At 36.0% G+C, this 12,838-nt stretch overlaps 1 protein-coding gene across 2 annotated transcripts in view; it reads right to left on the minus strand.

Annotated features, from left to right (window-relative positions):
- SLC25A12 (solute carrier family 25 member 12) overlaps positions 1 to 12,838 on the minus strand; it is an 87,556-nt gene that overhangs the window by 47,659 nt on the left and 27,059 nt on the right. The window contains exons 1-2 of one of the 2 annotated variants that reach the window (XM_063094869.1): positions 5,419 to 5,483; positions 703 to 806 (exon numbers count right to left, since the gene is read on the minus strand). In XM_063094869.1, coding sequence (XP_062950939.1) covers positions 703 to 754 — 52 coding nt within the window. In that variant the 5' untranslated portion in view covers positions 755 to 806; positions 5,419 to 5,483. Of the gene's footprint in view, positions 1 to 702; positions 807 to 5,418; positions 5,535 to 12,838 lie in introns of those variants that run through there. The other variant, XM_063094867.1, reaches the window with a different exon arrangement.

Raw genomic sequence — 12,838 nt, forward strand, 5'->3', positions numbered from 1 at the left:
TAATCTCAACTATACCCAATACATCTAACTAAAACTGCATGGCAAATTCCCGCCCCACCCCCCATCCCCTTGAGAGAATCCCGTCTTTCCAGTGGCAAACAAGGATCTTTAGGTCTAAACAGCACTCCTTAAAAATGCTATTTCAGCGGCCATAATTCTGGCTTGGATGAAAGGGATAAGACAGTTATATCTTCCTAGCAGCAAGATCATGATCTAGTGTTTTATATTAGGTTGGCACTGCTAAGAGAAATAGGAATCCATTTGTTTTCTGACATACAGAAAACAACAGACCACTTTTTCACTTCCTGCAGAGCATGGGCTTATGAAAGGGATAGTTTATAATTCCATTGAAAAGGGAATTGAGGCCAGATACAAAAGTAGCCTGTCATTATGTTCTCTTTGCTCAAAGGAAAGGAGCACAATGATTTGTCAGGAGGGCAGGTAATGGTGACAACTATGGTCAAGTAAAAATGTTCACAGACATGTAACATTAGTCAGTTTACCTGTATCAGTCACTTATGATGATTAGACTAGATGAAAAAACATTGAAGCATATATATTATGTAAATATGTCTTAACAGAGGTTTTAACTTCCCCAGCAGCCCACACTGTGTCTCCCCATGTCATCCACCCTCATCCCTCCCCTGGTTCTTATGGGAGCTTCCTACTGGTCTTGTTCACCTTTCTGCAGTACAAAATTACCTCTGACCGGGGCTGGCACTCTTCTCCAAGACTGCCACCATGCCTGTTCCATGAATGAGCCTGGAAGGAGCTGCTGTACCAACGGTGTGGCCAGAGAACTCCTCCTGTAGGTATACAAGCCATCAGCCCTGTGACACAGCCCACCTACCATCAGCCCAATGACATCCTGATTCCAAGGATTCCAGCCCAGTAGGAGCCACTGCTTCCAGCTTATAGGCTTGAGACCAAACATTCTTATTGTCAGGGGAAAAAATTCCTCAACAGCTGAGTTTCACTTGCTCAGTTCTTAAAGTGAAGTCAGAGGTTTTAGGACTCCCACCACAAACAGTAAATATCCTTGTGTATAACTGAACAAAAATGATTGTGAGACTTGTGGAAGTGAAGAGTTTTTCAATGAAGGAAAAATTAGGGGGAAAGAACAGGAACAACTAGGAAGCCAATAAAGAAAACAAAGGAAAACAAACAACAACAAAAAGACCAACAACAGGAACTTATAGAGGAAGTCCCAACCAACATAGCATGTCGACTCAGTCCCAGACATCTGGGTTCTACTCCCAGGTGGGTCATTAGTTTCCTGGGTGATCTCCTCTGTTTCTCTGGGGGGAAAGTATTTCTATTATCCCCTTACCTACCTCCAGAAGAGACTACTGTAAAATCAGTCAATAGAGTAGTCCTGCTGCCAAATATATGTAAAGGCCCATTTCTTAGGAAAGATGAGCTTACATTTAGAGTATATGTTAATATAGAAGCTAGAAGCTTCATCAGTCCGTCATCAAACAGCATAAAAACTAATAACACCGCACCCTTTTTGTTACCTCAGACTCTATAAACTACTCTAGTAGCCTTGAGTGTTAAAAATAAATAAATAAAAAAGACCTTCTTTGTGATATCTGAGAGCAATACAAAGAAAAGATGCTCAAAAATTCTTCCTTATTTAATTTGAACACCCAGGTGAAGCTCTACTTCTTACCAAATTAAACTAGGTGTTTATTACCATTAGAATTTCATATTATTCCATGTTTCTAGCTTTGTTTCTGCTGAGAAAGGGTACAACATTTTTTCATTTCTATGCTTCCATCTCCTAACCTTCTAATTAATAGCAATGGTTATTCCTAAATAACCTCAATCTATTCCTCCCTTCAGGGAAAAAGATCCTATTTAAGAGACACAAATGAAACACATTTTTTTCCTATATGTATTAATTCAAATGGAATTCCTAATTTTTGAGGGTTCTACAGTCAGGGGTAGAGGATGTACCTTTGGAAAAGTACACTTTGAAGAGTTCCCATTACTAGGCAAACACTTGGGAACACAATGTTAATGAATTTTTAATAGAGAACTTAGGACATATAACATGTTTCATACCCATTTATTAGTCAATAAACAAGAGTTTGCTGTTTTGTTGTTGTATTTGTTTTTTTGAAGAATGATTATATCTTTGTTAAAGCAGTAGGCTTTTTTGTTTTCTTTTTTTAATTTGGGACAAATGCATGGCAGCTATTGACAACACAATGTAGTATAACTGCTTATCTAGGTTACCTCAAACTAATTCTATCAAGCAGGACATCCAGTACGTGAAACCAAGGCAAATTTACACTGTATCTAGCACACACCAGTCATGCAATGGCCCCTACAAGGCTCATGCCACCTGGCAGTAACAGATATACAAGCCATTAAGTGATTATCCACTGCATGTGTTAGAAGTTTTATTAACGGAACATCAAACAGAAAACAATTAACTAATGGTTTTATTCACTCTTTAAAAAACTCTAGTACCCATTTCCTAAGCTTTCACATTCCGATAGATTACCAAGGCCTCAATTTAATTCCTCTCTCCCAGAGTGGAGGTATCTCTAACAACAAAAAACCCTTGTCTAGCACTCTAATAAATGTTCAGTGTTGCTATTTATATCAATACCACTTGCAAAGATACACACAGTTTAAGTGTATATAATTTAATGTGTATAAAAAGCATATCTAAAACACAAAAGCATAGATGAGAACAATATATACACGTATACAGGTAACATCATCATCATAGTCCATAAGAGATAATGATGGCATAATATTTTTCCCCACTCTGTCGCACACTGCATCCAATATTCTCTCCCAGCTTTCTTTCCTCTTGTGCACATGAGAAAATTATACTTGAAATAGCTCCAAACTAGAAAGCATAAGGCCATTTGGTGAAAAGAACTTAATTCTAGTTAGAATGGATCTAAAATTTCTTTTTACCTAAATATGTGTCTATAACTATATAAGCACAATTCATTTTATTTAGTGTGTACAAACACAAAAACTGACCTTCACCACAGAACCAAATCCCTATAAAAATAAACTTCAAGTTAATTATTTCCTTATGCAGAAATTTTGTAGTCTCAGTCTCACGACCTGAAATAAGTGGGCCTTAGAAATCTTGCTAAATGTCATTTGCTATAAGAACAGTTTCAGTGCTTTTCTTCTTTTCTTAAAAATATAAAACTAAACTTACTCTCTTTTATTATGATTCCTTTCATTTTAGTTAAGAAAATTTGTATAAAAATGGACCCTCAACACTAGGGAGGCAGGGCAGGAAGGGGAAATGGTCAAGGTCCTTAGGAAGTAGATCAACACCGTCAAGAGAGCCATCCAGCTGGCCAGAGACCCCAGGAACAATGTCAAAAGGAGGGAGCAGCTTTTCTTACTCCATAATAATCTTCTTGTCCCTAGATTATGGGCAGAAGAATGAAAGCAAGATTTTGGAGAGTTCATATATTGAGTTCCTACCAGATCCTGTAAAAACTAAAACTGATTTGTTTTGTTTTTGATCCTAATTATATTTCTTGAAATTCTAACTCATAACTCACAATCTGAGAGAAGAATAAAAGACCTATGAAATGTTAAAGTTGGGATCTAATAACTACAAACTTTCATTCGCATGAAATAAAGTGTGTATAAACCATCTAGCTATTTCCTACACTCATTTTAATCTACTAATCAATGATAGCACAGGTCTCTACTGCTAGTCTGCTAGATGAAGTGATTTGAGTAACTTATTTTTTAAAAGAAGTTGGGAAAAGTAACCAAATGGAGCAGACACAAAGAACTATGATACCAGGGTAGGGGGACAAAATAAATTAGAATTTGTTTTTGAGAAATCTAATTTTTAACGCACACATGATATAAGCACAGGTATACTATAACTAACTCAAACACGTGTACCAAGTTGTTTCCTAAGCATTTCTGTACCACATCTGGAAGTGAGACACATATGTGTGATACCTACTGAAAATAGAGAATACAGCATTCTTAGTAGTACAGGGTTAATGCTGAATGAGGAGATAACAGAGGTTTTGTGTTTTAAACTACAAACTCGAGGTGTTTCTGAGGAAAGTCAACATCAGGAGGCAAAATGGCCAGAGTTTGCTCCAAAGCAGGGAGAATGCCAAGCTATATGAAGAAATCTAAAGTCCTCTGCATAGTATTTATATAGGAAAATCTTCTCATACAGAAGACAATTGGGCAGAAGGAAGGAAGCAATCAGTGCCAAGCTGTAAAATGTGCCCACCAAGGTTATGGCCAAGATGACACTGGTCCTTCTGATTTACTTGTATTTTCTCACCATTCTCCCCACAATAGTGATACTTCTTCCTTCAGGCTTAACTAAAGAGCATCTGTTTTACAATTCTAATACCATGGTGAATAAATATTTAATTCTGTGGCTCAGGGAAAGCCCAATTTTCAAAGGTTTCTCTACAAATATTCACACCAATCACACCATAAAAGGGGCTCAAGTTCAGTTTGCCAGATGTAAATGTTCTGGAGATCTGTTTTATAACAATGTGAATATACTTAACACTAACCCTACTGAACTGTACACTTAAAAAATGGTTAAAATGGTAAATTTTATGTTATGTGTTTTTTACCACAATTAGAAAAATTTCAAATATTAAAAAAGGGGGCAGGGGCTCAAGGTCTTTGAAAATACTACATTGTTTTTATTAAAAAGGCTGTTGTGGGAAAAACTAGCCAATGCTTTCACTAAACATAAACTAATTTCTGTAAATAAACATCTTTAAAAATAGAAATCCTCCTCTGTACACTTGTGAGACATCAACAGTGTAGTCAATATATGTCTACCAAAGGATTTAAACTTAAATTTAAATTGATTTAAATCAATTTCCACATCCAACTCAGATGGCAATTTTAGTATTTTACCCTTGTTTCCTAAAACCAAAAATCTAAAATGGCGGTTCAAAGAACATTAACTGATCTTGCTTTAACTCCCTTCTTCAGTCCCATTCTTGGTGTTAAAATGACAGCAGCAATTTTCCAAAGATGCTATAGAGAATCACTGAACTCTCTATCCAAAAATCCCTTAAAGAAGGAGAAGATTGCTTGATGTTGTTCATGGCCTACTTAATAAAGAATTTTGTTCAAGCTGGCCCAGAACAAGAAAATTTTACGCCACCTATTTTAGGAATGTGATATTGTGAGTGACTCAATGAGCTGAAGCAACAGCATTCTTAGCTTCCTTAATTTTTTGCAATAGTCTAATGCTTTATGGAAAATAAAATCATTTTTATCTGTGTAAATCCTTTTAGGAAATTAATACTTCACTTATTGACTAGGTCCTAAATAAGCAGAAATCTATACTCAGTTACTAGATTTAGCAATTGAACACTGGACCAGCATTGCTAACTTTACCTATCATTTATAATCTTTTTTTTCCCTTACCAAATGTGACCTCTCCATTTCCACTCTTGTCAAACAATTGAAAAGCCACTATGAACATGGAATCTGGAGCACATAAAACAGATTCAAATGCCAAAAACTCTTGATAGGAGATCAACCTGGAATAAAATATAAATTGTTATTAGCTGGTAAAGATAGGGCAAACATCAGGCATTTAATTCACCTTTACCATATGAACTATAGCTCAGGATAACCAATAATTGATGAAGGATAGTTTATCTTTATAGAGGTATTCCAAATAGGAAAAGAAGGAAAGGAAGGAAGGAAGGATTGGAATATTTCCCTCTTGTAAGTACCTAACAAATTAATGAAACTGGGCAATAATCAATAGTCCCTAACATCACAAAAAGTGAGAACCAGACCAAAAATAATTAAACCTGAATCGGATCAAGTCTCTAAATCAGAGTTTCTCAACCTCAGCACTGCTGACATTTTAAGTTGGAAAATTCTTGCAGGTACAGTGCCAAATGTCCCACTTAATTATTGGTAGCACACCCTTTTACTCTCAGGTGGTCTGGTTTGAATAACACATTTATAGTCATCATATCTAAAGGAACAGATGTAATCCTTAATGTGGCTTATAGTCCCACATACCTCTGATCTGATGGCTGCATACCTCTCCTTTGTTCTCTGCACTACCGCCACTTTCTCTCAGCTCCTAGAACAAGCCATGGCTCTTTCCACTCAGGGCCATCTCTAAGCAATTCATTCTCCTTGGAATGATACCACCATCTCCAAGCTTTTGCCCATTTAATTTGCACACAGTCCTTACATAATTCAGCTCAAATATCATTTCCTCAAGAGAACCATTCCAGAGCCCCCAGGTGACTTCACATCCCCTCATTATACACACTTAGCAGCACACTATACTTTTTCAGTGTCCTTTCCACAATTCTTACTAAAATAATTGTGTAATTAATTGTTTAAAGTCTAATTCCCAAGGATTCCCTATCTCAAGAAGACAGGCTCATCACAGAGCACAGATTTGATTCAGAGTAGTGTGAAGTATGCATAAAACAAATGTACTTCACAGGGCCTGGTTTTCCAAAGCCTTGCAGTTTCACATATTGACCTTGCAAAGGATGGGAAATTTTCCCCAGGCTATATAGTGTCTGTTGTAAGATAAAAAATTGTAACACAGCAAGGTTGCTGGCTCAAAGACAGACAGGTTACTGATCGATATGTAAAGATACTGGGAAGCTTCTGTAGGGAGAAGGAATGTTTTCTAAGATCAAGCCTTTTGTTGGTGGATCAACTTCTTGAAAATTGCATTATGGAATGCCTATTGTTAAACTTGTTAAACTGTACTTAGAAAACCCCCCACCTATGTTCTCTTCCTGTAACTTGCTGGTCTAGAGAATAAATGCCGGAAGAGAACCCCAATTTGTGGTTAATTTCCCAAGTGGAAGGAATGCCTCTATCTTGAGGGTTCCGGGAGATTAACCTCTTTTTGAGGCTTCTCACTGCTCAGAAGAGATGGGCTTTGAGTAATCTTTGGCAGCTCCATCACCCAGGGGAAAAGGGGTGACAAATCCGTGGGAGGCAAAGCAACAGAGTAGTTGTCAATATTCTTAAATAAACACAGTTTAGAATACTGTATATTATTCAGTATAATATACTTTGTAGAAACACATACTTACTGATATAGTATTAGGAAAATGACTATACATTTTTACATTTCATGTCATGTCCCTATTCACCTGAAACCTTTTACATTCAAAGCTCCATTTTCTGTTGCTTAAAACACTTTGAAATATGTCTAAATTACAAAAACTACATTATCTCCAAAGCAATGATACATACTATGCCTTTGCCCTTTATTGAGGGAAAAGCTTCAAGGCACTGAAAACTATGCCCTCACTGTGTCCATGTAAAGAACACTCGGTGAAATTAGGAGCTTAAATGCCTCGTGAATCCTGGAAGGAGCATCAAAACTGCTTAACAGGCCGTATTCGTAACACACCTTATGCATTGGTGCATTACTTAAAAAGACAGTAAAACTAGAAAGTGTAGTTATCATTACACAAATTTTAGGGAAGTAAAAACAAATGAAGTTACAACATATCAGTTATTATTGTGACCCTCCACACACTTCTCATAAACAATGATTAATATGTGGCTTTAAGCAAGCTCTGAATGAAACTAAAGATCAATGGTATGGTATCATCTGGAAGTATGAGAATACATAACACAAACACAGTGGTGATGTACAGCAGGAAAGAGAAGACATTCACTTTCAACATATTTCTGAAATTTTTGAAATTTTTATAATGTAGAATTATCAGCATTATTTCTTCTGATTATAAGAGTAATCTTAAAAATAAAAATAAAAACAGCCAGGCTAATTATGGGGGGGTAAAAACCTACAACATCTTGGTTTTTCCAAAATAGTCTGAGGAACTGGCCATCAAAAATACGACTATCCTGAAATACAGAATATGCAGCTTTAAAACACATTTCATGCTCAGTAGTAAAACTATCTGTATTTATGATAAGAAGTCAAAGACTTTTTCCCATCCAGCAAAGGTCATAAACTGCAGGCTAGCATACTGAATTTTGCACACAGACATGTTTTCTTTGGTATATAAAGTATTATTTTTTTAGTTGTATTCATTACCAACATTAGGAAATCAGAAGATTTCATATAAATATCCAATTTTCTGGTTTCTCCTGATAAATTGCAAGTTTGGGCAACACTAGATTTCTGGTCTCAAGTAGCACCGGTCCCCTGTAGCCAAGCAGAAGCTGCCCCCTGCAGAGAGGTGACCAGGGCTCATTGGTTATCTACAAACCATCCTGCCCCTGTGGATTTGAGACTCTTGTTATATATAGGTTTCCAACTAAGTAGGACGTTATTTCATATATAAAATCTATGGAATTTTCTAAATATCTACATTTTGTCTATTAAAATATTCAAAAAATCAAATCATATATTCATGTAACTTTAGAGCCATAAGCACCCCAGAAAGTACAAAGAAATCCAGTAATTTGCTCAAAGAAATTCAGCAAATCAGTGGGCCTAGTCAAAGACTCCTAACTTCTGCCTTCAGTTTTGCATTCTCCCATTACTGTACACCCTGTGCCCCCTACCAAATTTAAAGTTATAGTTGAAACTAGAAAGAGTATTTGGTACCTACTGTAAGCAGACCATTATAAGAAGCTACTGGGGGAATACTCAGCCATCCCTCAATGGTAACTCAGCACCTTTGTTATGCAGAGTGATTTAAAGAAAGAAAGGTCAAATAAGAAAACAAATAAGAGCATCAGAAATTTTAAAATAAGTCCCCTGAGCATATTATTCAGCCTTAAGAAGGAATTACATTCTGACACATGCTGTAACATAGACATGCCTTGAAAACACATGCTAAGTGAAATAAGCCAGACACAAAAGGATAAATGCTGTATTTTTCTACTTATATGAGGTACCTAAAACAGTCAAATCCATAAAGACAGAAAGTAGAATAGTGGTTTCCAGGGGGTGGGGGGTTGATGGGGGGAAAGAGGGGAAAGAAGGGAAGAGAACAGGGAGTCACTGTTGGATGGGTATGGAGTTTCAGCACAGGATGATGAAACAGTTCTAGAGAGGGAGAGTGGTAATGGTTGCACAATAATGTGAATATACTTAAGACCACTGAGCTGTATACTTAAAAATGACTAAAATGGTAAATTTTATGTTATGTATATTTTAACACACACACAAAAAAATTACCTGAGGTTACCCAGCTGTGTACATTTGTCAAAACTCAGCAAATGTACCTTTAAGATTTGTTTTCTACTATGTGTAAATTTTAGTTAAAAAAAAAAACCCTCAAAATAAATACTGAACTCTAGTTGATAACATGCATGCTGAAATATTTAAGAGTGAGTCAATATCTGCAATTTACTTTGAAGCGTATAAAAAAATAAGACGGATTGATAGAAGGAGAGAGGGATGGATAGATATATGAAAAAGCAAGTAGAGTCAGCTGTTAATGGTAGACTCTATGTGATAGGTATGTGGGTGTTCACTGTAAAATTTTTTCAACTTTCCTGAATGTCTGAAAATTTTCATAATAAAATGTTAGGGGGGAATGAGGGAAAAATCGTCTACTTGACAGTCTCTCTACTACTCTCCTTATCTATTTTAAGCCCATAGGCATTATATACAACATTATAATGTAATAACATTTTTAGAAAGCAAGAAATAGTCTGCTTATCTGCTAACATAAAGCAACCATGTTTTGGAATAATTTTTAAAGATCTTTTGTCCTTTATCCTGCCATAGATTCCTCTATTGATAGAAGGACCTGATCAAGACTTTAAAAGAACAGATGAAAACCACAAGGTACTAACCTGTGTGAAGAAACCATTGATTAGTTCGCACCTTAATAGTTTGTTTTCTTTTAATAGGGATGTGGGTACACTTTCACTTTTTACCATACATTATATTGCTGTTTTGAGTTTTCACAAAGAACATGTATTCATTTTATAACTTTGAAATAATGTATTTTATGAATTTGGTATGTGTTTTCTTTTAATATTCTACAGTCTCTTTTTAATTTACTGAATGGGAACTAGCAAAGTGCCGAGATATTAATATGTTAATTTTCCAGTTTTTAAAACAACCAAGATTTCTTGGCAAAAAGGGTTTGTCTATATGCATGTGAAATGTAAATGAAAACACTTGTGAAAAAGTAAAAGAGTAGAAAACTAGTTTCCCACATTGTAGGAGAATAGAGCCTCCAGATGAAATTCTGACTAGGGCTAAATATAGAAACGATGGTTCTAGAAGTTATGGTTTCAAACAAGCAACTGCCTAAATATTTTAGATCAGATCACACAATAATAGTCCCTGAGATCTGCATTTAATGCATAAAATCATTTTACTTTTCACCATACAACCAGAGCTTCAAAGTTTAAGCCACAGTAAATACTACTTGGCTAATGGTTTTTACGTTTAGACAACTCATCATGCTATTTATACCATACAAGGCTGCTTTTACATGGCTCTCCACAGCAAGCACCTGTATCAAAACACTCCTTATTTTATCATCTACTGGCAAAAAGGAGATGGGGAATAAGAGAGAGGGAACAGTTTACGTGCTAGAAAACGTTGGAAGAGGGGCAGAGCATAAAAGAGCATGGTACTGATCACTCCTAAACCAGCTTTTCCCACACACTTAACAAACTTAACCAAATCACTTAAACTTGTCTATGCTAGTTCTACTCATTCAGACTTGGGTGAACAGAAGTTATACTATGTGTTGTCATTTTAAGTTACATACCTATAGGACTCATCATCAAACTACAATAGAACCAAGGAACACATCTAGAGAGTGGAAAAGAAATACCAATTGAACTGTTCTAATATTTCATCACTGCCCTGGATAAACGGGTGGGAAACAGAATGAGGGATAAAAGGTAATTTTTTTTCAAAATGATTATAAGAAGAAAAATGGACTGAAAATTAAGAGAACTAATTTTGTGATAGTAAACCAGTCAATCAACCCCTCTGGATCTCATTTAACTGTTAAGTGAAGAAGGGTTGACTTCTTGGAATAAGCCAAACATTATTAGAGCCTTTGATTCTGTTAAATTAAAATTATAAAAGAAATTTTAACAATGATATTTAGCCTTTTTGAAGTCATAGACCTTATTGAAAACAAGAGATTTCTCCGCAGAAAAACACAGACACAGATAAAAATACACTCATTTTGCATTGTATTTCAGGAAATTCAGAACCTCTAAAGACCGTCATAAAAAGGAGGCTGAGGATATGTGTATTTCAGAAAATTTCACCCTTCTCTGCTTTTAGAAATAATTTATGTTTCATATACTCATTTATAATTTTTATGACCTAACTCTACAAACCTACTCAATCATAGTGATTTCCTGTATGATCTACCCAATCCCAATCTGACTCATTCTACAGAGGAAAAAAGGAAATTTAAGAAGTTTTTAAAATTTGAAATAGATCACATTTACCTTTTTAAAAGCGAAATGGGTTTTTAAAAAAGTAAACACTACTCAACATTATTAGATTCTCCACACCAAAACTCATTATTGATCTTCTACTCTGGCAACTTAAACCCTTGATTCTACTTGACTACATGAAAATGCCCTACTTTAACAAGGCAACTCAGCCTAGGAGAACCATGTGAAGCTTCAGAGAAGATACAGAGATGGACTAGAGCAGATGGTCATGAAAGGAAACATCTAAAAAGACATGGATATTCTGAAAGTAGGTCTCAGACCAAATTAATAATAAATACTCAGAAAATTTCTACAAGGGCTAAATGTATATGTTACCTTTAATAATTTTGAAGAAGGAATTCTGATTAAATAATTTTCATATGTCTTACTGTCTAATCACTACTGAGAGACCCTATGACTAAATGGGTCACAGTGATTGATCAGCTGATTTGACATTTTTAGAGAGACTAGGAACAAAATTTATAAAAGTTCCCCAATACCTGCCATTTATAAATGATATAAAATCTTTCTAAGACATAATACTTCTTCAACAAACATTTATTGACCACATAGTAAATCTCATGCAGTGTGCTAGGTTCTGTGGGACAATAAAAATGAATGCAGTACTAATCTCAGACTCAAAGAACTTAAACCAACCTTTCAACTTTAAGTATTGCAACACCCACCTAACTGGATTTTACTGCATGTAAGTCTTGCCCCACTACAACCTACCATTTTTCTAAAATCTGATCATATTTGTGGTAATGGAAATAATTTTTAAAGACTCCTTACTGCCTAGTTTCTCAAAATTTTCCACACAAGCACCTCTACAGGTAGGAGAAAGAATCTGGGCCCTCGGAGGCCTGGGGATGTAGCTTGAAACTGCCATAGCAAGCCAAAATTTTCTTTATATAATTTATACAAATATTGCATTCACTCCATAATACAGCCATATATGATTTTAATAAAAATAATGGTGGCTTTTCCTCCTTGAGTTGAGTATACTGACACTCTGGTAAGAAGCACCTTGTTATTTCTGTGACTTCACATACCCATACACTACCAGGCTAACAATAACTCCAAGACAGAGAGTCACAAGCCGCAGGATACAGTCAAAGCCCAGAACACAAGGTCCCCAACTCTGCTCCAACCACATTTCCCACAGCAACAAAGCAATGCCACAGCCACACCAAAGTACTTGCAACACAACTCCCGCAATCACACTCCCCAAAACACACACACATACACACACACACACATGCCCCTTGATGTTTCACGCCACTCCTGTTCCCTTTCCTGGAATTCTCCGCCCTACTTGTTCAACTATCAGCAAGCTCCTATTCATCTTGCCACATTTCACTCAGGCATCACCTCATCTATGATGCTGTCTTGACCACCCAAAACAGAGTTAACCATGCTTTCGTGGGTGCCTTTTGTACCTTATACATAC

The sequence above is a fragment of the Cynocephalus volans genome, chromosome 1, assembly GCF_027409185.1.
Source record: "Cynocephalus volans isolate mCynVol1 chromosome 1, mCynVol1.pri, whole genome shotgun sequence".
Lineage (NCBI taxonomy): Eukaryota > Metazoa > Chordata > Mammalia > Dermoptera > Cynocephalidae > Cynocephalus > Cynocephalus volans.